The sequence below is a fragment of the Xyrauchen texanus genome, chromosome 7, assembly GCF_025860055.1.
Source record: "Xyrauchen texanus isolate HMW12.3.18 chromosome 7, RBS_HiC_50CHRs, whole genome shotgun sequence".
Lineage (NCBI taxonomy): Eukaryota > Metazoa > Chordata > Actinopteri > Cypriniformes > Catostomidae > Xyrauchen > Xyrauchen texanus.
This window is the reverse complement of record NC_068282.1, coordinates 10,630,402-10,658,279: the sequence shown is the minus strand read 5'-3', so window position 1 is coordinate 10,658,279 and position 27,878 is coordinate 10,630,402. Positions and strand designations below refer to the sequence as shown.

Genomic DNA, 27,878 nt, shown 5'->3' with positions numbered 1-27,878 from the left:
ATTTAGACTCAAAGTCATGAAGTTTTCCTTCCATATCATATTAAACTGTGGTGTCCCATCTCTTCACAATATTCTCACACACATTTTCCATTTATTAAATGAGATTATTTTGTGATTTGTACTAGCTATACATTTATCGCTCTGGACACAGGCAGCATGGTCATGATAATTCTCATCCCATTTCATAATGTCTGCTATGCAATCTCTTTATCTGCCACCAGTGGAAAGAGGGAAGCACATTATCTATGGGAGAGCATTATAAGAGATTATCCCTGACAGATCTTCTTCGCAGGCACCATTAACCAGGCTTCGGCCTACTTGATATTTCTACCACCTGTGACCGTTATCCGCTGGATACAAGAATTATTGCCATTATATTTTTTCCCTGTGCTATAAATGAATCATGTAAGGAACTACTCTGAATCCAGTTGAACAGTGACCACGGAACTCTTTTGACACTGCAAATGTTTTTACGCTTGGCTCAGCAATATGGTTTGATATGCATTATCACTAGGGATGGGAATCATAAGGAATTTTTCTACTGATTACTTAATTTTGTTTATGATTCTTTTAGTACTTTTGAGGAAGAAATATTCGGAAATAAGCAGGGTTGGGGAGTAACAGTGTAACGGTGGCAGCCCCTGAACTAAATTTAAATACATTTTAAGTCCAAAATTCGGGTGCCAGACAGGTTTAGGCCTGTCAAAATTAATATCTTGCCCCAGATAGCTCTAAAAGCCACCAATTACATAAAATAAAACAATAACAAAATGGTGTAGCAAAGCATAATTGTATTTGACCCTTGTGCATCAATTAAAAAAAAGTTACACATAGGTTCATTATGGACAAAAATGGCCATGTCCAAAAACTGTCATAAAAATATTATAGATTTATATTTTTTTCCACTTTCACTGACATAATTTTTTTAACCAGCATCAGCTCTAATCATAATGACCAAACATTCATTCATTTTTAGAATTTTAACCCTTTAAACGCTGGTTTGTTTACATAATGCCACTGTTGTTTTTTTAGAAAAAAATTAAAAATAGTAATTATTTTCAATTTAATAGATGCTAAGCAGAATTTTTTTTCTTTGATTATTAAAGTCTCAGATATGTCAATGATTAACAACAACATTCATTTTGATGCTTTCATATTTTTTATGCAGTATCAGATTTCAAAAAAAGCTACCACTCAGGTCCATAATGGACAAAAATGGCCATGTCAAAAAAGTGTCATAAAAATATTATAGAATAATATTTTTTTCTACTTTCACTGACTTATATTTTAACCAGAATCAGTTCTAATCATAGTTACCAAACATTCATTTATTTTCAGAATTTTAACACTTTAAACGCCGGTTTGTTTACATAATGCCACTTGTTTTTTATAAAAAATATAATAATTATAATTATTTTCAATTTAATAAATGCTAAACAGAATTTTTTTTATTTTTATTATTAGAGCCTCAGACACATACAAACCACACTCTGAAATCCATACCAACACACTCACACAATTATATATTCATAATGTATCTAATTGGCTCTATAATATGCATAAGCCAAAAACAACAACAAAAGCGATGATATGCCAAACCTGAAAAAATGGCACGATCTGATAAAAAATATTTAAAATGTACATTTTGAAGCCTTGCCAACATAATGAAAGCATGTTAAACAAGATTGCATAATTTTATAGTTAAATGGCACTGGGATTAAAAAAAAAAAAAAAACAGTTTTAATGGGTTTCAATGTGCCATTTTTGTCCAAAACGACGCTAAGAGGGAGTATTTTGTGTAACTAGTGCAAAAAAATATTTTTTTAAAGAAAATAGGGTGAAATATTAAAATTCCAATAAAAATTCACACCTGTGGAAAATTTTATGCAGTTAGAATTAACACAGATAAAGTTATCAAAAAAACAAAACTGAAAAAGCCAAAAATGTCCACAAGGATGCACAAGGGTTAAATAAAGAAAACAAATAGGCAAGGAGTCAAACAAAATACCAACAATAGTCATAGAACCCAACAGAACACATAATATAAATACAACACCACAATAATTATTAAAGTGTGTGTGTGTGTGTGTAAATGTATGAGAGAGAGTTAAGGCAGGAGTTTGTGGATGGTGCATGCTGGTTTACGGAGAGTTTTGCATGTACCTGTTTGGTGACTGTGGGCAATACTGCAGGACACGGAGCGAGAGTCCAACACACAAAAAAAAATAAAAAAATAAAAAAAATAAAGAGAGTCCAACACAAGGGAATAAAGGCAAGTCAGAAGAAATCAAGGTATTTCCTGGCGCTTCCACTATAGACCTTTATTTCACCGTCACTATGAACGTGGAGCTCTTCGGCAGTTGCAGATCCCACGAACCCATGCCACTCCAATCTCACTGAAGAAGTGCTAACAACAGCTATGAAGAGAATCCAGGCCTCACTCTCTGGTGATAAGCACTGTTAGATTTCTCCCCTTGTGGTTTCGGCCTCTCTTCTCCGATCGCGTCCCTATTCCATATCACAGTACACAAAACAAACTTTTTCCTTCCTCAGCTTGGCACACCTTAACTTCCCATTAAACCAGTCTCATAATTTCTCTTTTACTCTTTGGGCCTAAACAACCATCTTCCTGGTTACATTTATAGTTGCCTTATTGTTGTCACCTGGCACACTAACAAGCAGCCATTTTAGTTTGTGGTGGTGGTGGATCCTTAAAGGGGCAGTGCGACGTTCTGCTCTGCCACAACAGGATTATGAATTTAAAATACAAAATATAAATAACTGTATTCCACTACAGTTTCAATTTAAATCTTTGGTAATTAGAATACAGTTTCATTCAAAAAGTATTTTGATTACTGAAGAGATTCCTTTGTGTTTTATTGTCATTTTTTTCATTTAACATTTAGTCCTATCAGATGGAAAATATTTAGACATAGAAATCCAAAGTGCATCCAAAGTGCATTTGAACAGAGGTGAAACACTTTCTTATGATGTGTTACATTCATACGAGCAGACAGAGAAGTTTGAAGTCATTTTGGAGCAAAAGAAATAGAAATAAACCTAGTGTAAATTGTCAGCTTTACTCAAAGCTAAAATGGTATTTCTAGCCATTATACATGCACATGTTACCAGGCACGATCATATTTTTTTATCAAGAAAATTTAATTAATAATTAATTTTTTTCTAGAAAGACCTTTAATATTAGGGTAGAAATCGTATTCTTGATAACAATTTTTGTTTTAATTGAAAAAATATCTAAAAATCCTTATAACAAGATCAATTTGATTTATCTTCTTTTAGAAACAACACTGCATAAGAAATTTAGGTTTTTCAGTGTATTTTTAACGTGTGTATTTTGTCTTACTGTACTGGCAGCGTTTTTATAGTAAAAACAAGTGAAAAAAATCTGCCATTGTTGAAGAAGTAATCCAAAGTATTTAGAATACGTACTGTCCTTGACTAATCTAACGGATTACATTACAAATTATATTTTACTGCATGTTTTCTCTTACCTGTAGAGGACTACATTTCATAAGTAACCAGGGCTGGACTGGTAATCTAGCATACCGGGCATTTTCCAGGTGGTCCGACACACTTTGGGGCCGATCAGGGGCGGACTGGCCATCTGGAGAACCGAGCGGGCCGGTGGGTTGGCCGCAAAATCTAAAATTAGCCGAGTTATGCAAAACAGACCACAAAATGGCAAATGCAATATGCAGAAAAGTTGCAGCGAACTCACACCCCTCAACTTTTGGGCCAGTTGCTATGTAAAATCTCGGGCCGATTTCTCTTTCTGGTCCAGCTCTATAAGTAACCCTGGGACTGCATCTTGTTTACAGACATGTATATACACACATACACATACAAATACAATAAAAAACAGACTTAAACACATTCCTGCACAAACAGGCATGACAGGTTTAAAAAAACATAACAAATAAACTAAATCAAAGGTACTTCTGTCTAGAGGGGGTGTGGTGAGAGCAAAAGTTAAACACGTTATTCTAAATTGGGCTTGAAAGAGGATATTGTCCACATTTTACTCTGCAGCCATCTACTGCCGAACCAGGTTGCAGCATACTCACGCAGTTTAGTTTAAAAAGAATACATGTTATGTTTACATTTGGCACTACTGTGTACTGGTCAGCACTGCACTGTCTCTCACTGTGTCTATTGTCCTGTTCATTTTTAGTAATTTATTGAACTGTCCCGTACGTTTTGCACACGTTTGCAAGTGCACTTTATATAGGTTTGTTATTTAGTGTAGCCTCATGTGGTTTTTGTGTTTTCCCTATTCAGTTTTATGTAGCACCATGGTCCTGGACAATAAAAACCACTTGACCACTTGACTTGAATGGTTTGTACAGTTGTTTAAAGTGTTTTTTGAACGTTCTGCTGAGGAAATATTGAAAAAAGGCAGAGGCTATTTAGTGACAAATACTATTTACACCCCTTATTAAATATTAACATTTGATATAGGGGCATCACTGCAGCATGCTTATTGTGTTTATTTAGAGTCCCACAGTTGAAAACAGGTTCAAATAATACTAGGTTGAATTTAAGTAGACAAAAAACCCTAGGCATCATGAGTTGTGGAAAATAAGATGTGATCTAAGAGTTTTATTTATAGCTTTATACAGTGCATGTCATTGAAGAGACAACGTCTATCCCTTACAGCCTCGTTTTTGTTCCTAAATCAAATCAAAGATTTAGGCCTTGTTAGACATCCCGTGGAAAGAGATTATAATGGTACCACTAGCTGTCCCAGAAGTCCACCAACTCTTGATTGCTTTACAAATGGCACTTGTTTCTCAGTACAACGAAGGACAACATTTTAAGAGTCATTAATGTTGAATTCCTCTAGGCACAGCGTTTTCATAAGTGTATTAATGTTGGCAGATCTTCAACCTTGCAATTTTTTTCAGTATCTTAAAATAGGTGTAATTTGTACAGTAAACGTTTACCCTCTTTATATATTATATTCACCAGAGCAGCAAGAGTATAATTTGTCATAGGCCTATACAAGCATATGAACCTCTTGACAAATGAGAGTAGGGAAGTATAGAATTGAATAAATTGATGCTTGAAAACAATACTGATAATTCACAATAAGTCTGATTCATCAAAACATTTATGATACTTACAATCAATAGCGATACTTCAAAACAACACTGTTACTTCATAACAATATTGTTGCTTAACTTTTCTGTTCTAAAACTAGGTGTAATTAGTACCATAAGCTTACCCTCCTTTTAAATGCTGACAAATATAACATCATGTCTATAAGTTATCTATTACAAGCATATTAATCTCATCCACAAGGACAACGGTGTAGGGAAGTAGTTTTGAACGAAAACAGGTTAAATGCAGGAAACTATATCTGCAGGTCAAATTAAGCTCTTCCCCTTTGCGCAGATATTGTTTCATCATCCGTTTTGCATTCTCACTAGCTATAGATCACCCTCATACATCTCATAAAGAAAGACATCAAACAAATATCCGGCTATTGACCTGTCCTCCCAGACTTGATTGAGACTCATAGCAGGCTGCAGGAGCAGAATGACAAACAAAGGAGGCAGGAGGTTAAAAAAAATGGAAACCAAATCAATAGAGATGACTGAAATGATGAAGGACTTGAAGGTCAGAGCTCATGGTCCTTCTGAGTAGATAATACAGGAACATAATCAATCTAATCTAATTTAATCTCTCCCCCATCTTATATCTGTTTTTCTTCCATGATCAGGTCTATTTATTTTCTGCTCATTGACTGAACTGTTCTCTGATATTAAAATGGTTAGTTTTATCAGAGAAGTTAGTTGATGGTTTTTTTTTAAAGAACAGTACTGAAACGTCTTAAAAATACTGACACTTTATGCCACAAAACATTTGATTAAGCTTAACTTGTACTCGAACTTGGAATATTCCTTTAAAACAGTAGGTACTCTATGGCTGTTACACAATGAAGGCAGCGAGGGCAGACGAGGAGAGCGGATCCAAATGCAGGCTTACTTTATTGATAAGCAAAATAAACAAACACAAAAGGAAAAACCCTCAATGGGGAAAGAAACATAAAACTAGAAAAGAACGGGCAGGGGAAACACACCAGGCTAACAACATTTCAATGAAAGACAAGGACTGAACCAAAAACCAGGATATAAATACACAAGGACAGGATGATTACAAATGATAAACAGGTGTGAACAATGACACAAAATGGCAGTGATGATGACAGGTGGATACTGGGAAGTGTAGTTCTTTAAACAATAGACTAGTGAGACAGTGGAGCTAAACAAGGGACAAAAGTGAACCTATGGAAAACAAAAGGGACAAAAATGGAAACCAAAGGGGCAACGGTAAAACAAGACAAGGTAACCCTAACATAGCCCCAATCCCCCCCCCAAGGATCGGATTCCAGACGATCAAAAATTTACAAAACAAAAACAGGAAGAACAAATGTCCATAGACTGGGGAGAGCTTGTGGTGGGCAGACAGACCAAGGGGAGCAACGAAGGGCAAACAGGTAGTCCAGGGGGCAACGAGGGGCAGACAGACAGTCCAGGGGGCAACAAGGGGCAGATAGGCAGTCCGGAGGGCAACGAGGGGCAGACAGGGAGTCCAAGGGGGCGCAATGGGCAGGCAGGAAATCCAAGGGGGCACGAAGGGCAGGCAGGAAGTCCAAGGGGGCACGAAGGGCAGGCAGGAAGTCCAAGGGGGCACGAAGGGCAAGGACAGGTTCAGGTGGTCTGGGAGCTGGCCACCGGGTAAGGATAGGTTCAGGAGGCTTGGGAGCTGGCCACAGGGCAGGGCCCAGTTCAGGAGGCCTGGGAGCTGGCCACAGGGCAGGGCCCAGTTCAGGAGGCCTGGGAGCTGGCCACAGGGCAGGGCCCAGTTCAGGAGGCCTGGGAGTTGGCCACAGGGCAGGGCCCGGTTCAGGAGGCCTGGGAGCTGGCCACAGGGCAGGGCCCGGTTCAGGAGGCCTGGGAGCTGGCCACAGGGCAGGGACAGGTTCAGGTGGTCTGGGAGCTGGCCACAGGGCAAGGATAGGTTCAGGAGGTCTGGGAGCTGGCCACAGGGCAAGGATAGGTTCAGGAGGTCTGGGAGCTGGCCACAGGACAAGGATAGGTTTGGGGGACCTGGGAGGAGGCCACTGGACAGGGACTGGGTCAGGAGGCCTGGGAGGAGGCCACAGGACTGGAACAGGGTCAGGAGGCCTGGGAGGAGGCCACAGGACGGGAACAGGGTCAGGAGGCCTGGGAGGAGGCCACAGGACGGGAACAGGGTCAGGAGGCCTGGGAGGAGGCCACAGGACGGGAACAGGGTCAGGAGGCCTGGGAGGAGGCCACAGGATGGGAACAGGGTCAGGAGGCCTGGGAGTAGGCCACTGGACAGGGACAGGGTCAGGAGGCCGGGGAGGAGGCCACAGGACAGGGGCGGGGTCAGGAACAGGGTCAGGGGCCCTGGGAGGTGGCCACAGGACAGGGGCTGGGTCAGGAGGCCTGGGAGGAGGCCACAGGACAGGGACTGGGTCAGGAGGCCTGGGAGGAGGCCACAGGACGGGAACAGGGTCAGGAGGCCTGGGAGGAGGCCACAGGACAGGGGCCGGGTCAGGAGGCCTGGGAGGAGGCCACAGGACAGGGGCGGGGTCAGGAACAGGGTCAGGGGCCCTGGGAGGTGGCCACAGGACAGGGGCTGGGTCAGGAGGCCTGGGAGGAGGCCACAGAGTTGGAGACCTGGGAGGCTCAAGAGACTTGAGGAGCGGAGTCCTAGAGGGCTCCGGAGGAGCCGAAGGAGGCTCGAGAGGCAGAGCCGAAGGAGGCTCGGGAGGCTCTGGGAGCGGAGCCGTAGAAGGCTCGGGAGACTTGAAAGGCGGAGCCCTGGATGGCTGGAGAGGCTTGAGCCCCGGGAGGCTCGAGAGGCTTGAGAGGCGGAGCCCCGGGAGGCTCGAGAGGCTTGAGAGGCAGAGCCCCGGGAGGCGGAGCTCCGGGAACTTGTTCAGCAGTCAAAATGTTACCCTTATTTGCAGTGTATTTGCTACATTGCGACACATAAACTGCATCCCATCAGGGCGCATGTTTCTAAAAGCGAAAATGGTGGTGTTTGACCCTCATAAAGTAAAGTGGGTATTTAGCAGCTCTGATTTGCTTTAAATAGTATTGAATTCTTCCGAGTTGGATGGATTGTAATCAGTAGTCTCAAAAGAGGAAGGGTTGATGCTATATAGCCAACACCTCTATCATATTCACTGCCCTTTCAAAGTGTATCACCTTCCCTATTGAATCATAATCCTGTTCTGAGATATTCTAGGCTGAAAATTAAATATGTTTGCAAGTTTGTAAATGTATCACACACATTTTCCCAGCATGCTTGTGAGAACCAATACTTTTAGCACAATCCAAAGATTGCCTTTGGCAGCCAAATATGTGTTCAGGTTTTGTTGCCGTAAGCCACTGAGGATTTTTCATATCTCTCTTAGTCTCTCTCACTCCACGTCTATCTATTTCTCCCTCTCCAATTCCCTTTGCTCATGGGGGATCTAGTAAGCATACCCCATGTATCCACGCTGCATTTGATCTGCTGTGAGCAGATCCAAAGGCATGAAAACCTTTCTCTACATATTTGGATGAATAAATTATTAAGTGGATAGTACACCCAAAAATAAAAATTATATCATCATTTGCTCACACTCAGTGTTTCAAACTTGGATGACTTTCTTTCTTCAGTGGAACACAAAAGAAGGTTTAAAGATTGCTGATGCTGTTCTCTTGCATACAACAAAAGTGGATGGAGACCAGGGGTTGTCAAGCCCCAAAAGGAAAAAACATCTTAAAAGTAGTCCTTATGACTTGTGCATTGCATTTCAGGTCCTCTGAAGCCATATCATGGATTTGTGTGCGTAACAGACTGAAATTTGTGTTGTTAATCACTGAAAATCTTTCTTGACAGCCATAGTTACCATTCATTTTCATTCTATTGACGGGACTCTTCGACATTCTGCTATGCATAACTCATTTTGTGTTCCACTGAGAAAGAAAGTAATGAGTTTTGAAAGACATAAGGGTGACAAAAGAGAATTTTATTTTTAGAATTGTATATAATACTTTACTGATTTTTCTGAAGTTACAGCTCCTATTGTTGACTTTGCTTTTTTTGTATTTTCTTCTAATCCTTTTCTCTCTCTCTCTCTCTCTCTCTCTCTCTCTCTCTCTCTCTCTCTCTCTCTCATCTATCTATCTATCTGTCTATCTCTCTCGCTTTCCTTCCTTTTCTCTGTCCCTTGATCATTCCACAGCTAACAAAGCTGACTTTGCAAGAACACATCTCGCTCCTCTTGCATTTGAATGGAAATAAAAGAGATTCTGTGACCTTGGAAGATGAAGATGTTGTTACCATGGGAACTATTAATCTTGCTGTCACTCAAGAGCTGCCTAGCAGGTACGATATCCCTTGAGTTTCCTTTGATAGCTCACCTGTTCTGCATAGTCCCCACTTAAGCAGGGAGAGTGGATTTTCATGCCTATGTCTAATCAAGGCCATAACAATGAGTTGAACATTAGGGGGACCAAAACATTTTGAAGGGAGGGGGTTGCAGGTGTTGCAGTCATAAAATCAATGGTACTCTTTGGTACCAAAAAACTTATGTACAAAATCTTAAATTGATTGTAAATTATTATCTAATTATATTTGCACAAAAAAATGACACTGTCTCAGCCACAACCTAAAAACTCAATGGAAGCCAGAAGTCACAAATCTTATGTGCCAGTTCAAATATATGGGTGATAAAGCTCTACTTTGTGTTTTATAAATAATTATCCTAGACATTATCAAGTGAATTGTCTAAAAAGCTATGTCAGAAACTTGCCAGATTACCACATTCATTCATTTCCTTTACAATATGCACATATTCACTCTTTGTCTTAAGCCTGATTTTCTGAAAACTGCTCCGTTAATGTTTTGACATTCACAGTTATGAATGACATACGAATCACTTACTGTACATGACATACTGTATTTTCAATCCAAAACAGTGAATTTTGCCAAAAGGTGAATTGTTGGCACCCTTGGAAATTACTGTCGGTCGGTACAACATTTCAGTCATAACACAGTGGGCAAACTGGCCAAATTTGATTATTGGAGGTTACGGCCCTGTGTCTAATCATTTTCATATATCTCTAGAGACGGATGCATGCTGGGTACATGCTCCTGTGGCTGCCTCAGCAGGATATTTGTCTTGATGCACTTGATTTTGTCTGCAGCAAAAACTTCACCCACGTTCTTTTAGAACACTCTAGTTGTTTACAACAAAGTAACATACTAAATTTTTTCATCTTTATGTAGCTTTGAAGAATGTTAGTTTTTACTATGTACTTTATGAAATGCTAATTTGGTATTTCTAAGATTTTTTGTTTTTGCTGAATGGCTGGTAATTAAACATGTGGAAGTCAAATTAACTGGACCCTATATGTGACATAAATACAGTGATATGTGGCATTATGTCACGCTACACCTTTACTTGTTGAAAAAAAGTTTTTTCAGCTTGATCACATGAAAATTACGTGACTGTGGCAACATTTGCAAAAAAACCCTAAGGGATGCCTCCTGGGGACATCAAACAAAAGACAAAACAGAAAACAAAACAGAAAACACAACATATAGGGAGGGAAACCAGGAAGGGAGTTTAAGGAAAGGGCCTTGGTCTGGAGGCCTGGGAGGAGGCCTCAGGTCAGAGGGGACAATGTACTGGGTGGCAGTCGTTGGACAGGGGTCAAAGGACTAGGCGCCATCAGCTGGACAGGGGTCAGAGAACTGGGCAGCGGCCGCTGGACAGGGTTAATGAGGGAGCATCTCAGGGGGCGGGCCATGGAAGGCTCAGGAGGCGGAGCCATACAAGGGTCAGGGGCGAAGCTGTGGTAAGATCAGGTGTGGGCACTGGTCGCAGCAGGGGAACGACCTCCATGTACGCTGGCCAAGACAGGGGAACAGCCTCCGCATCTGTGAGCATTGGCAGCTGCAACTGGGGAGCGGCCTCCATGGCCGTGGGCACCGACAGAGACAGGTGAAAAGCCTCCATGGCTGTGAAGATCGACATGGACTGGGGAACTGACTCCATGTCTGTGAGGACAGGTAGTGATAGGGGAACAGCTTCTGTGGCTGTGAGCACTGGCTGTGACAGAGGAACAGCTTCCATGGCTGTGAAGTTCGACATGGACTGGGGAACAGCCTCCATGTCTGTGAGGACAGGTAGTGATAGGGGAACAGCTTCCATGGCTGTGGAAACGAGCTCTATGGTCGAGAACACAGACAGTAACAGGGGAACAATCTCTGTGGTCGTGGGCACCAGAAGGGACAGATCAACAGCCTCCATGGCTGTGGGCACAGACAGTAACTGGGGAACAGCTTCCGTGGCTATGAGCAATGGTAGTGATAGGGGAACAGCCTCCATGGCTGTGAAGACCGACACGGACTGGGGAACAACCTCCATGTCTGTGAAGACCAACATGGGCTGGGGAACAGACTCCATGGCTGTGAGCACAGGCAAGGAAGGGGAAATGACCTCCATGGCTGTGAGTGCTGACAGCGGCAGGAGAATGGCCTCCGTGGTAGCTGGCTTCGGCAGAGGAATGGCCTCCATGGACAGTGGCAGGGGAACGGCCTCAATGGCCGTGGACACTGGCAGTGGCAGGGGAATGGCTCAGGACCATCGGAATTTTCCACTTGGATGCCACCTTGATAATGGGCCACGGATCTCTGTCAAACACTCGGCAGAGATCCGTGGTGAATGCTAGGAATGACGTGTAACAGGGAATTCTGTTGTCCACGTGAGGCTCCCCAAACAGCAGCCCTTCCTGTGAGGAGCATAATGATGTATTCCACCTTCATTTACTCTGACAGGAAAGTCGAGATCTGCAACGAGAAATACACTGCACATTGTTTAATGAAGGTGCGGCAAGAGTCTGCCTCACCTGAGAACAGGACTGGAGGACTGGGGCAGGGCTAGAAGCGTCCAGAAACATGGGGAAACGCCATGCCCGATGAGAGCGCTTTCTGGGTGGGGCCGGTTTCAGGATACTGGCGGAGTTGTTGTTTGACAGAGGTGAGACGCCATCATCTCCAGAGCCCGGTGATTAGCGGATATTTGTTCCTGTTGAAGTCCCAGTAAATCTCCCTGATGTGACAGGGCAGAGCGAAGAGTAGATTTCACTGGTGGGTTTCATTGCTGGATTGTTCTGTCAGAGAGCGAGACAGAGGCCCAAGAGCAGAGGAACAGTTCAAAGGATTTAATTACAATTCAAAATAATAACTTCAGCAGAGGTATAAGGAATCCTCCGATGAGTGCTCCCGCAGGCGATCGCACACCCCATATACTGCTGAAGCACAGCTGACACGCAGCAAACTGGAAAGCAACCACACTCCTGACACATGGGCAGAGATGAGGAATCCTCCGTTTAAGATTCTTGAGCGCAGAGACGGGCAACCAAATGGATACACGAGACAGGACCATCTAGGCAGAGAGAAAGAGGTAAGTAACTTCACATCAAACAGCTTTCTCTAAGGATAACACACAATACACTACAACACACTACATTTAACAATCCAGCAACAAACATGACACAAGAAAGGATTTAAATATGCAGAAACAAACAAGGGACAGGTGACACTCGCCAGCTAAAACATCACCAAAGTGCGCACGTCTGTAAGTCACACCCGGACCCATGCACTCAACACAAAAACAGGACACAAAACACAAGACAGTTCATGGGCAATGATGTCACGGTCCCGTCAGACAAAAACCCAACATATGAAAGTGACAGTAAAATAACATTGTGTGAGGATAATCTCACTGATAAAAGCTGATAATCTGATAATGAATTGCTAATCTGCCAGTTTACTCATGATTTTGAAAAAGGAAAATTAATTGTTGTTTCACCTCTGGTGTTCAATTCACCAGGAAACTGTTGTGATACATACAGCAAGCCAAATCATTTTGAAAAATGGAGGCTGGTGAATTAAAAACAAGTGAACTGCTGTTGCAGTAGTAAAAAATATTTTACAGCTAGTAGCATTGCTGCTTTAATTTGTAGTGGTCCTCATGCTATACACTCACACAGTTCAGAAATGCTGTGCTAAAACTGGCCACCATGTCCAGCATCCAGGTTCCCTACAATTAGACCCTCTCAGAAGTAAAGTGTATTTTACTGCCATAACGTGTGCTTATTTTTACTATACTAGACTGCTGTAAGGAAAAAGCAATCTAGAGAGGCAGGTGCCCTATTTAAACGAACCAGTGCACTTCACTCAGTGCTCTAGTTATTGTTGTTGTCGAGCTACAGTAACTATGCCAACTGAAATGGGCATTTGCATTCAAGCCACAGGTGCTCTTTGGATTGCACAGCTTGATATTCAGAAAGCTTAGCTGGAGAGTAGGAAGTGCACAGCCTGGTCAGTCTCAGATGGACTGGCCATGTTATGCTGTGCTATTCAGCACACAGGACCTGAGGAGACCAAATCCACATATCTAACAACCTGCCAGATCACAGCCTTAAAGGAAGACATTTTATTTAAAGATAATGGCTTCTTTTTTTTTTTCTCAAGTCATAGGACTGATGAAACATTGTCAGACTGGCTGATAATTACATGTAGTAGGTAATTGATTGGGACACATGACAATACATTTCGTGTCAGTTTCCCACTCTACAAGCCATGTTATAAAATGTGAGGATTGACGCTCTCAGACGTGGAGGCAACTGAGGTTCGTCCTCTGCCATCCGGATTGAGGCAAGTCACTAGGCCACCATGAGGACCTAGAGTGCATGGGAAATCGGGCATACCAAATTGGGGAGAAAAGTGGAGAAAAAATAAAAATAAATTTTTTCTGGGATAAATCCAGAACTGGGATAGTCTCACATGGAATACTGTATATGACTGCATAGCTCTGCAGAAAGATTTACATATACGCAGAATTGGACCACTTGTCATTCCTACAATTCTACAAATTCTGCAATTCTACATGTCCCTTACATGTTCGTTTATTACATATTATGGATAATTTGATTATGTTTCAGCTACCATTAAGAGTGTTGTTCTCCTAGCTCCGATTCTAGATTTCCCCTCAAAATGAATACTAAAAATATGTAAAAAGTTCAGCAGATTGCATCTGGAATTTGGCGGAAGGGATTTAAACATGCTTATTATAAATCTATTAATTCTCTATAATATAATTACCAAAAGTGGAATTGCTTGAAAAAAAATAAAACCTGATTATTTATCAATGAATGTGAATATGGTAAGTATAGTAAGTTAAACTAAAGTAAGTTACAAGCTAAGTAAAGACAAAGTTTGATGTTGGCTTGACAAAGCCTTGTCTGGATGTTTAAACTAGTTTTAAAATTATTAAGTTTAACCATTATACAGACATTACAGTGAGACAAACAACAAGATAGTTACATTATATAGAATGTCACATAGAATGATAAGCCATCACATAGAAAGAGAGAGAGCAACTTAAAGCAGATCAAAGGCTTTGTGTGGGTTTGTTTACTTTAGAATTTCTTTCCCTTTTTTTTTATTTTTTATTAACGAGCATTTGATTGGCCCATTTAAATATTTTGTCAGTGTAAGTCTATGGGATATTTCAGATATGTCTGCTGTGCGAAAGTCTGATCAGTAAGAAAAGACATAGCACACTATTTGAGAACAGTTTGCACGTCTGTACAAAGTTTGATGGATGTATCTTGAAAGTGCTATGAGGAGTTTTGGTCTCGGTTTAGGGATTTTCTAAAAAATCCTAAACAAGGTTTTTTTAGAATAACAGTATGCTGGCTTCGTTAAGCCAACGTAATATATACATATGAATTAAACGATAGCTGGCCTAACATTAAAGCAATAAAGTATATCTGCCCTTTGGCAGTATCAATAAATGAGGGACATCTGTGACTGAAGCATCTGAAGTATCATAATACAATTAGAAGCAACTGAAGTACATGTATCATAACTTATCTATTATTATTATTATTTATGTAGTAGAATTATTATAAAATATATGCATTTTTTGGAACATTCTGCTCCTTTATCATATTGTCAACTATGCCTGGCTGCCCTTTATCTCATTTTTATTTTGCCAGTTATAAATATAACAATCATGATGATCATCATCATTTTCATGATCGTAATACCAGATATGTGGCCCTGTTCACCAAAATAACACAGAGTTTGTTCAACATAGACTGCATATTTAGAAGTAGAGGTGATCCATTTCACAGTGGTTAAGTCGCACTCTCAATGAGCATCCTTGCTCTAAATGCTTCATTAAATCCTATCATTTAAAGGACACACAAAAGGTAAAGGAAAAAATTTAGCATCTCCCACAGCGTGAGGAGACTGGGGCCCTCACCCCAGACGAACATGCCTGGACACTCCCATTAGCATGATGATGCGGGAAGGAGAACTTTCCTTTGTCCTCGTCAAGGTTAGAGACCTGTAAAAAAGAATTACATTCACCCAGAGAGATAGCAAGAATCACAGCAGGTGATTTTATGGAGAAGGTTAAATGGAACTGGAGAAAGTTGTTTTACAGTTGAAAGGGATGGTTGCACCAGCTAGTAAACAAATCAACTGTTCGACTACTTTTCTGTATAGAAGAGAAGCATTTCCTTCCCTGTAAAGAGGCTGACATGTTTCTGAGTGCTTGTTTATTTGTTTAAGATATGAAACATTTCACTAATGTAATTGCAACAACGTGGGGTAATTAGGGAGGTGGATTGGTGTCTTGGCAGCACTCAACCGAAACAACAGGGCTTGCCACACTGCCACACGTGTTCCAGGCCTGCCAAAAGGAGGTTGTCATGTTGATACGGTTTCTGCTACAAGAGGGGAAATGGAAATGTGTTTACATTACAGATCTAATGAGCTCAGCATGGGAAGCTGCTGAAAATAAATTAATAGCACATATTAAACAATATGTTTTAAAATCCAGATTCACATTCCAGATTATGATTTATTTAATGCCCTTAAACCTCTTCATATTTTTGTACCAGAGAGAATTATTCGACATGGCCCAGTGTTCACCCAAGAGCCCAGTGACAGTGTGTTCCCTTTAAGTACTGAGGACAACAAGATATTTATCAACTGCAAAGCCAAGGGAAGTCCAGCACCTCATTACAAGTACGAACACTCCTCAATATATTCTCTATATGATTTATTTTTTCTTTGACAGAATTGGTTTGAAATAACTTCTTTGAATGCTACACATGCTGTTAGTAACCACAGAAAATAATTGAACTTGTAAACTTGGCCCCCTCTCTCTCTCTCTCTCTCTCTCTCTCTATATATATATATATATATATATATCTCACACACACACTTAGCACTTTATTAGGAACATGGTCTTCTGCTGTTGTAGTTCATCCTCCTCAATGTTTGACGTGTTATGCATCGAACCGTCGTCACCGGCCACTTTTATCCCTCACGCGCCCCATCAGGCCGATTGGGTACCGGGCGTGCAACATTCTAGCCCGACCCCGCCCCCCTCCGCTCCACACATGCGCTGTTAAAGGCAACTTTGCCTAATTTTCTTTAATGATTCTCCTATTTACAAGACAAATTCACATTGACACATTATTACTGCCATTGTGCGATTATTAAGAGATGCTGTTTTATTAATAATTTAATTATTTATTTAATTATATACTCAATTTTTCTGAACTACCATAACAGCACCTTTAGATTTGCGCCCCTGCTGCCCCGCTTCTGTGCACGCCACTTGCATGATTAGTGATATCCTATCTTTACACTGCCTTGAACATGTAAGCCAGCTAAATTGGGTAACCATTACAAAATATCTGTGCAAGGATACCAGGATAGAATGTCATTATTTGTAAATCACTGTTTACATGGAGCAAACTCCACCCACAGGAATTACATTGGCAATGTAATTCCACCAATGTGGATTCTACACTTCCAAGTAGTACCATCTTAAAATGACATATTATGCCATGAATGATTATGACATGATTACATATAAATGACATACTTTACCATACTTTACTGTAAATAATGAATGTTTTTACCAATTAATTCAGTAATTCACTATTTTTGTTAAGTGCTTTTGAAAAAAAAAATTAGCTTCACATTTGTTCTTTCAAACTTTAATTGTAAGTGCCTAGCCATGCATTTTTAGAATTTGAGTCAAAATTATATTCTGTTATAATCGAAAGCAAGCCACAGATACTATTAATAGAGATTATAAATTGTATTTGATACATTTTAGTTAAGTTATCTTAATTAGGCTACTGGAAATATTTTGAGTGGGGGGTGTTTCATCTTTATCCTGTGGTCACTGCATCTGTTTTCATATTTAGGTGGAAATTCAACAGGAAAGACCTTGACATTGATACAGACTTCAATTACAGTCTTGTTGAGGGAAACCTATTGATCCATAACCCACAGGCAACTAATCATGGAGGTGTTTACCAGTGTATCGTTACTAATGCTTTTGGAACAATCCTCAGCCGAGAGGCAAAAGTGGAGTTTGCATGTAAGTTGCATCTATGACATAAATTTGTGTTTGTGAATGTTAGAAAATAGCTTTATTGAAGGGATAGTTCACCCAAAAATTTTAATTATCTCATCATTTACTCACCTTCATGCCATTCCATAAACATGGCTTTCTTTCTTTTGCAGAATGCAAATGAAGATTTTTAGAAGAATATTTCATCTCTTTTTTAATATTTTAGAATACGTAATATTTCAGTAGGTTCTCACAATGCAAGTGAATGGAAACCAACATTTTGAAGCTCCCAAAAGCACATGAAGGCACCACAAACGTAATCCATAAGACTCCATTGTATGGAATGATTTTCCGGACATTATTCAAAAGGAATTGCAAATTGTATTTGCAATTGCGTTTTCAATTTGTGGACGCATAAAATGTGACATAATCCAAACGCAATTGCAAATCGCGCATTACCGTTTGCATTTTCGTTTAAGCGAACGCACAGTGACTGCCAGATTTCAAATGGAAAAGCAAAGTCCGTTTGCAACTGTGTTTCCCATATCTTACGAGTTTTGGCCCTGTCATATTTAAATAGCAATTTCAATTACCATGTCTGCTTTTTCACTTTCTCAGCGTCGCGTATGTAGCCAGCCAAAACTCAAATGGAATACTAATTCCCTTAGTATTTCCATTGGCCTTACACGAAACCTGTCAATCAGGGTCAAGGGTGGGATTATGCTATGGGGCGTGTTTGTCTTGGAAAGAGACGTCACTCACAGTCGAAGGTCAAGATCAAATAAACCGGCGTCTGTTCAGGGCATCACCTCTTTATTTATTTTGTATTTATTTTAATGTTTATTTGACAGGGACAAATGCATAGAACATTGCTTTATAAAGAATAGGCCTACAAAGTAGATGCCACGCATACTTGTTTCTAGCCATGACTAATTTGCAACCCCTGTCCCTGGTTAGGCTTATAAATTTAAAACAAAAATTACAGAGTATTGAGTTTAAGATTTATAATTAATAAAATACATACAACAAATACATCCCATATATGAAATAAGATATGGGCTTAAGTAGATGTGGAAGTCACTATAAATCAAAGTCTAGACACATTTAACAATACAAGAACACAAAAGGGTACATATGTCTGTGCGTGCTCACATATGCAACATTATGTTTGTATGCATTGTGTTATGTCCTACAGAAGCGTATTGCATTCACTTGAGAAAAAAAAAATCTACTCTGTTTTTCTGAATTAACGACTTAATTATCTCAGAATTACGAGATAATTTTTCATGGAAAAAAGTTTTTGCTCTGTTTTTCTGAATTAACGACTTAATTATCTCAGAATTACGAGATAATTTTTCATGGAAAAAAGTTTTTGCTCTGTTTTTCTGAATTAACGACTTAATTATCTCAGAATTACGAGATAATTTTTCATGGAAAAAAAGTTTTTGCTCTGTTTTCTGAATTAACGACTTAATTATCTCAGAATTACTGAGATAATTTTTCATTAAAAAAATATTGAGATCCCTCAAAATCCTGCCAGGAGCTCTATTTTAGCTGGATTGCATGGAAGTAAACATGTCCCGCCTTTCAAGTTTAATCCGGTTTTATTTTACTTTGGGTCTGAGACAATTTATAGAGATATATTTTAAACTTGGCCTTCAATACAAAGACATTACTGTCTATGACATTTGTAATACTGTCATGGCTGAGACACGCTTTGATCTTCCAAAGGACACTAATCAAGCAATAGACTTGTACTTGCATTTAACACGAGAACTACCGGAATTCTAGAACTACTAGAATGGCCATAGTGGTCATTCTGACCGTTCATACTAGACTGTACCAAATGTCATGTCATATTTACATTGGAAACTTCTATTGAGGTTTTAGAATGAAGCTTCTAATGTCTGTCGTCATATTTTATGGCGTCATCACCCTAAAAATGTATTGAATAAAATAGAATAATATGGATCAAATGGAGCCAAGCTGAGCATGAATAGTCCTACATAATACTGATCTTTTTTGTAATATATAATAGTGCTAGACTATATAAATACATAGGCCTATATGTATTATATATTAGCTGCTAGACTGCCCGGAAGGTGCGTGCCTCGCTTTGTTTACAGCAAGTTTTTTCCACCACAGTGAAAATGTTTTCGAAAGTCTAAACGCCAACAAACATGGATTGAGGCGAATATTTAGTTAGATAAAAACATGTTGTGAATTTTGGAAATTATTACATCTATCCTTTTTCAAAACATGTTGACTTTTGGACTTTACAACGCTCTGGAGTTATTGGAAATTGGAAACAATCCTATGCAGCCACCACTGGAATCAAAATCCATGAATAAATGAATCTGTTATATTAATAAAATGAATGTGAAAATGTATTAGTTCATCAACAACCACAGAACTTGCTATTGTAGCTAATTACAGATACAAATTTGATTATTTATATTAAATTATTCTCCTAAAAGGGGGCCCCCTTTTTTGTTCAAGTGAGCCCACTTTTAGGAGAATTCGTTCATAATGATTTTACAGCATACTATTTTCATTATAGTTTTACAGCATGATATTTTTGCTCACAGTAAAACAAATATTGCTTTCTAAATCAGTTTTCCCACAGTTTAGCGAATGTTCATATTCTTTATTAACCACTTTGGCCATTTTGGATTTGGCCTATATGTGTTTCATACATGTCTAAGGTTTTTACTATGCATTGAAATACACTTTGGTGATGTATTTATAAGCTATTGTATTGATTTGTTTTTATTTTACAAAGAGAATAATTTAATATAAACAATCAAATTTGTATCTGTAATTAGCTACAATAGCAAGTTCTGTGGTTGTTGATGAACTAATACATTTTCACATTCATTTTATTAATATAACAGATTCATTTATTCATGGATTTTGATTCCAGTGGTGGCTGCATAGGATTGTTTCCAATTTCCAATAACTCCAGAGCGTTGTAAAGTCCAAAAGTCAACATGTTTTGAAAAAGGATAGATGTAATAATTTTCAAAATTCACAACATGTTTTTATCTAACGAAATATTCCGCCTCAATCCATGTTTGTTGGCGTTTAGACTTTCGAAAACATTTTCACTGTGGTGGAAAAAACTTGCTGTAAACAAAGCGAGGCACGCACCTTCCGGGGCAGTCTAGCAGCTAATATATAATATATATAGGCCTATGTATTTATATAGTCTAGCACTATTATATATTACAAAAAAGATCGTATTATGTAGGACTATCTCATGTCAGCTAGGCTCCATTTGATCCATATTATTGTATTTTATTCAATACATTTTTAGGGTGATGACGCCATAAAATATGACGACAGACATTAGAAGCTTCATTCTAAAACCTCAATAGAAGTTTCCAATGTAAATATGACATGACATTTTGGTACAGTCTAGTATGAACGGTCAGAATGACCACTATGGCCATTCTAGTAGTTCTAGAATTCCAGTAGTTCTAGTGTTAAATGCAAGTACAAGTCTATTGCTTGATTAGTGTCCTTTGGAAGATCAAAGCGTGTCTCAGCCATGACAGTATTACAAATGTCATAGACAGTAATGTCTTTGTATTGAAGGCCAAGTTTAAAATATATCTCTATAAATTGTCTCAGACCCAAAGTAAAATAAAACCGGATTAAACTTGAAAGGCGGGACATGTTTACTTCCATGCAATCCAGCTAAAATAGAGCTCCTGGCAGGATTTTGAGGGATCTCAATATTTTTTTTAATGAAAAATTATCTCGTAATTCTGAGATAATTAAGTCGTTAATTCAGAAAAACAGAGCAAAAACTTTTTTTTCCATGAAAAATTATCTCGTAATTCTGAGATAATTAAGTCGTTAATTCAGAAAAACAGAGCAAAAACTTTTTTTCCATGAAAAATTATCTCGTAATTCTGAGATAATTAAGTCGTTAATTCAGAAAAACAGAGCAAAAACTTTTTTTCCATGAAAAATTATCTCGTAATTCTGAGATAATTAAGTCGTTAATTCAGAAAAACAGAGCAAAAACTTTTTTCCATGAAAAATTATCTCGTAATTCTGAGATAATTAAGTCGTTAATTCAGAAAAACAGAGTAGATTTTTTTTTCTCAAGTGAATGCAATACGCTTCCGTAGGACATAACACAATGCATACAAACATAATGTTGCATATGTGAGCACGCACAGACATATGTACCCTTTTGTGTTCTTGTATTGTTAAATGTGTCTAGACTTTGATTTATAGTGACTTCCACATCTACTTAAGCCCATATCTTATTTCATATATGGGATGTATTTGTTGTATGTATTTTATTAATTATAAATCTTAAACTCAATACTCTGTAATTTTTGTTTTAAATTTATAAGCCTAACCAGGGACAGGGGTTGCAAATTAGTCATGGCTAGAAACATGTATGCGTGGCATTTACTTTGTAGGCCTATTCTTTATAAAGCAATGTTCTATGCATTTGTCCCTGTCAAATAAACATTAAAATAAATACAAAATAAATAAAGAGGTGATGCCCTGAACAGACGCCGGTTTATTTGATCATGACCGTCGACTGTGAGTGACGTCTCTTCCCAAGACAAACACGCCCCATAGCATAATCCCACCCTTGACCCTGATTGACAGGTTTCCGTGTAAGGCGTCAATGGAAATACTAAGGGAATTAGTATTCCATTTGAGTTTTGGCTGGCTACATACGCGACGCTGAGAAAATGAAAAAGCAGACATGGTAATTGAAATTGCTATTTAAATATGACAGGGCCAAAACTCGTAAGATATGGGAAACACAGTTGCAAACGGACTTTGCTTTTCCATTTGAAATCTGGCAGTCACTGTGCGTTCGCTTAAACGAAAATGCAAACGGTAATGCGCGATTTGCAATTGCGTTTGGATTATGTCACATTTTATGCGTCCACAAATTGAAAACGCAATTGCAACTACAATTTGCAATTCCTTTTGAATAATGTCCGGAAAATCATTCCATACCATTGGTTAAATCTATATATTCAGAAGCAAAATAAAAAGTGAGGGTGAGAAACAAATCAATATTCAAGTCCTTATTCACTATAAAGTCACCTTCCTGCCCAGTAGGTGGCAATATGCACAAAGAATGCAAATTACCAAGAGCAAAAGAAGAATGTGAAAGTGAAGATTTATACTAAAAAGGACTTAAATATTGATCTGTTTCTCACCCACACTTATATTACTTCTGAATACAGCACATGTATTTAACCACTTGAGTGGATTACTTTTATGCTGCCTTTATGTGCTTTTGGAGCTTCAGAATTTCGGTACCCATTTACTTGATTTATGTCTCCCTTATACTTTGTTAATAATTTGACTATATTGTGTTTAAATTTATCTTTTGGAAGCTTAAATGCACAATAGGTAAAATCACAGCTACAGTATTTTATCTCTCATGTTGTCATTTGGTCCATAAGTGGGTAGGACATACCTACTTTGTTGGATGTAGTAGGCTTTTAAACTGACAACAGCATTTTCCCTTCTGGAAGATTCTATCAACATAGGTCCAATAGCACTCACTAAATTTAAAACATCTGTTTGTTAAAATGTTACAATTAGATGTCTTTTTAGATCTTAAGTGATGCAGGATTTGCAAGTGTGAGTTCGGGGAGTGGGAAATGCATTTTTATATTATAAGATTTAACTTGTCACACAGTCATCGTTGTAAAGACTTTAGGAATGCATTTGTGTTACTTGACTCATATTCAGGAAAGCTTTTGATTATTATTATTTATTTTTTTTTTTTGTGTGAGAGTGTTTTCTCTTTGAATTCTGCTTATTTGCAAACACAAACAAGCCCCAGATATTTTCAAAGCTATAAAATAATATTTTTGTTTATATATTACTTTAACCATTTATATGAAAGAATACATGTTCTTTATTGTGGTATAGTTATGGTAATACCATAGTACATTTTTATGTACCTTGGTACTGAATGATAACCATATTCATATACAATGGTATGTATGAGGTACTCCAAGGTACTTCAAAGAATACCATGGTACTACCATGTCCAAAATGGCTAATGAGCCACACTGGCATGTGCCTATTCAAGGGCAAAAGGGTGAAAGGGAAAATCCTTCTATTTCTATTTTCTGATTTTTCTTAAATAAATGCTGTATGTTTTATAGTTGTCTCTGCATATTAAGATGGGATTGGAGTAATAGTGCAGTGTTTTCTGCAATATACTGTATGCTTACATTAGCATAGATACAGTATCTCATATGATGCACAATACACACACCTCATTTCACACAGCCACACATTCATTAAGCTGGAGAGCTTAGATCTGAATAATCAACGCAGCTTTAGCCCAGTGTGGGATGTCATATTTGTCTCTGCCTGTTCTATAGACTGGCATTTCAAAAGGTCTCTGCTCCATGTGTCGTCTGTAGCATGTCAGTGTGATGACACTGCCTTTAATGAAAAGTAATGGCAGCCCCATTATTTTGTTTTCCCAGACCTGCAGAATTTCAGTAGCAAGGCCAGGAGTCCAGTGCTAGTGAGGGAGGGACAGGCTGTTGTGCTCCTGTGTGGTCCACCACCCCATTTTGGAGGTACTTCAATATATTTTGTATACATTTTCATCTTATTTCAATGTTTCCTAAAGTATTTTGCTTCAGGAAGGGGGATATATATATATATATACTGGTGGCCAAAAGTTTGGAATAATGTATAGATTTTGCTGTTTTAGAAGGAAATTGGTACTTTAATTCACCAAAGTGGCATTCAACTGATCACAAAGTATAGTCAGAACATTACTGATGTAAAAAAACAGCACTGTCACTATTTGAAAAAAGTATTTTTTTATCAAATCTAGACAGGCCCCATTTCCAGCAGCCATCACTCCAACACCTTATACTTGAGTCATCATGCTAAATTGCTAATTTGGTACTAGAAAATCACTTTATATCAAACACAGTTGAAAGCTATTTGGTTAATTAAATGAAGCTTAACATTGTCTTTGTGTTTGTTTTTGAGTTGCCACAGTATGCAATAGGATGTCACAGCATGTCTTAAGGTCAATATTAGGTCAAAAATGGCACCCAAAAAAGAAACAGCTTTCTCTAGAAACTCGTTGTTTTGAGGAATGAAGGCTATACAATACTTGAATTGCCAAACAACTGAATATTTCATATTGGTGTACACTACGGTCTTCAAAGACAAAGGACAACTGGCTCTAACAAGGGCAGAAAGAGATGTGGAAGCCCAGCTGTACAACTAAACAACAGGATAAGTACATCAGAGTCTCTAGTTTGAGAAATAGACACCTCGCATGTCCGGAGCTGACAGTTTTGTTGAATTCTTCCCCCTCAACACCAGTTTCATGTACAACAGTAAAAAGAAGACTCAAGAGTGCAGGCCTTATGTGAAGAATTGCAAAGAAAAAGCCACTTTTGAAACAGAATAACAAAAAGAAAATGTTAGATTGGGCAAAGAAACACAGACATTAGAGCTTTTGTGGGATCCCCTAGACTGTAAATTGCATGAGAAGTGCTCGACAAGTCAGTCACATCTATGGCAAGTGCTACAGGAAGTGTGGGGTGAACTGTCATCTGAGTATCTGGACAAACTGACAGCTAGAATGCCAAGGATCTGCAAAGCTATCATTGCTGCGCATGGAGGACTTTTTTGATGAGAACTCTTTGAAGTAGTTTAAGATTTTATGAACATTTTGAATAGTCACTTTTCACATTATTAATGTCCTGACTACACATTGTGATCAGTTGAATGCCACTTTGGTGAATAAAAGTATCAATTTCTTTTCATAAGAGGAAAACCTGTACATTATTCCAAACCTTTTGCCACCAGTGTATATATAACAGGTCTTGCTTTATTTAGAGTAGCGGCTCTGTAAGTGAGTCAGATGTTTATTCTGTTACCGCTTTGATTCACTGGTCTAAACTAGTCACACATTATGTTTGTTTTGGAGTGCAGCCAATGAAACAACTGCAATAGAAACAAGTATTGGAGTACACACTCTTTTTATCTCATCACATTCAGTTTAGACTGCAGCTTTGAACAATATTGAGTCAAGTATAATTTGGATAAAATATAATTTATTTTTGCCTTTGCACTGGAAATGCAGCAAACAGCGGTTTCTTATTTTTTCATTTAGATACATTTGGCATACAAATGCACAATGAGGCAAAAATGAAATTTACACAATTTTACCAATACATTTGGTGAAACACACAGATTTCACACACAGATAAGGTGACAAAACCTGTTAACAAAACCTGTTGACCTATTTCCAAGGCAGTTATTTCTTTATCATAATGAGCTCTGTGTTTTGCCTGTGAAATGCTGTGGAACAATACTTAACAAATCCAAGGTCAATAATTCACAGTAAAAGGTAATTCAGTCTTACTGGTGTCAAAAAGAGCCTCTCCACTCTGCTCACTTAGTATGTATGGTCCATGTCAGTTCAGATTATATCTTAATTATCTCATATTGTGAGCAAATCAAGCTTTTAAATGTCCAGAGTACAATGGCTTGCTCTACAGCCCCCGTTCTTGCATTCATGCACAGTCTTCGTGGCATTTAGCTTCCCTTCCTCCTTCTTAATGGCACTTGTGCCCTTGTGGTCATTTGGAAAGGTTATTTTCTTAAGCCTTGGCCTTCTGTTGAAAGGTAATAAAGGCATGTGGCAGCTAGCTTAAAGCGACACGTCTCTTTATCCCCCAGTCCAGCTGCGTGTTTCTGCTGTGTCTGTGTGCAGCTGATTAGCAGCGCCTCAAAGAGCCGCACATACAGGCGAGCACATATGCCAGAGGTGCAATTTCACGTGACTGCGCCAGTGTTCTGCCATTCCGCCACATTTCCAGTGGAATCAATGGCCTTAAGAGCCCCACACAAACCCCACACCTTGCAACCACCCTCCATCTTCCATTTTCTTTCCCGCATTATGCAGCCACACCAGCCTTGACTGTTTGCCACATTCCATAATCCTAGACTCTTTCATATAGATAATGCTTTATGGGACTTTATATGCTCATTTTATACAGCAGTTCAGTCCTGAAAGTGAATTTAGTTTTACAGTGCATTTAGAAAGTAAGCTATTCATCCACTTCATTCTTTCACATTTTGTTATGTTGCAGCCATACGTTAAAATACTTTCACATTTTTCAATCTACACTCTATACCCCATAATGACAAAGCAAAACCATTTTATAACTTTGCAAATTTATTAAAAAGAAAAAACTGAAATATCACATTGACATAAGTATTCAGACCCTTTTCTATGACACTTGAAATTCAGGTGCATCCCATTTCTCTGGATCATCCTTGAGATGTTTTTACACTATGAATAGAGTCCACCTGTGGCAAATTCAATTGATTGTACATGATTTGGAGAGGCACACACCTGTCTATATAAGGTATCACAGCTGAAAATGCATATCAAGAGCAAAAACCATGCCATGAGGTCAAAGGAACTGCCTGCAGAGCTCAGAGACAGGATTATGTCAAGGCACAGATCTGGGGAAGGCTACAACATTTTTTGGCTGCATTGAAGGTTCCCAATAGCACAGTGACCTCCATAATTCTTAAACAGAAGAAGTCTGGAACAACCTGGACTCTTCCTAGAGCTGGCCGCCCCGGACAAACTGAGCAATTTGGGAAGAAGGGCTTTGATAAGAGTGGTGATCAAGAACCCGATGGTCACCCTGGAATGTCTCCAGAGATCATATGTGGAGATGGGAGAAACTCGCAGAAGGACAACCATCACTCCAAAAATCCACCGATCTTGGCTTTATGGCAGAGTGGCTAGATGGAAGCCTCTCCTCAGTGCAAGAAACTTGAAAAAGTATCTAAAGGACTTTACAACTGTGAGAAATAAGATTCTCTGGTTGATGAAATGTTTTTCAACGGCAGGGACTGGGGGACTGGTGAAGGAAAGCTGAACGCAGCAAAATACAGAGATATCCTTAATAGGACCTCAGACTGGGCCGAAGGTTCACCTTTCAACAGGACAATGACCCTAAGCACACAGTCAAGACAACGCAAGAGTGGCTTGGGGACAACTCTGTGAATGTCCTTGAGTGGCCCAGCCAGAGCCCGGACTTGAACCCAATCGAACATCTCTGGAGAGACATGAAAGTGGCTGTCCCCCAACAATCCCCATCCAACCTGACAGAGCTTGAAAGGATCTGCAGACGAATTTCAGAAAATCCCCAAATCCAGGTTTCAGGTTTCATACCCAAAAATACTTGAGGCTTTAATCGCTGCCAAAGGTGCTTCTACTAAGTACTGAGTTAAGGGTCTGAATACTTATGTCAATGTAATATTTCAGTTTGTTCTTTTTAATACATTTGCAAAGTTATCAAAAATCTGTTTTTTG

The 27,878-nt window shown here is 39.0% G+C and overlaps 1 protein-coding gene across 1 annotated transcript in view; it reads left to right on the top strand.

The window, feature by feature from the left end:
• Positions 1-27,878, top strand: part of LOC127646528 (contactin-4-like) — a 157,749-nt gene that overhangs the window by 74,544 nt on the left and 55,327 nt on the right. The window contains exons 2-5 of the mRNA XM_052130275.1: positions 9,290-9,432; positions 16,032-16,158; positions 17,355-17,530; positions 23,998-24,093. Of these exons, the coding sequence (XP_051986235.1) occupies positions 9,372-9,432; positions 16,032-16,158; positions 17,355-17,530; positions 23,998-24,093 (460 nt within the window). The 5' untranslated portion in view covers positions 9,290-9,371. The remainder of the gene's footprint in view (positions 1-9,289; positions 9,433-16,031; positions 16,159-17,354; positions 17,531-23,997; positions 24,094-27,878) is intronic.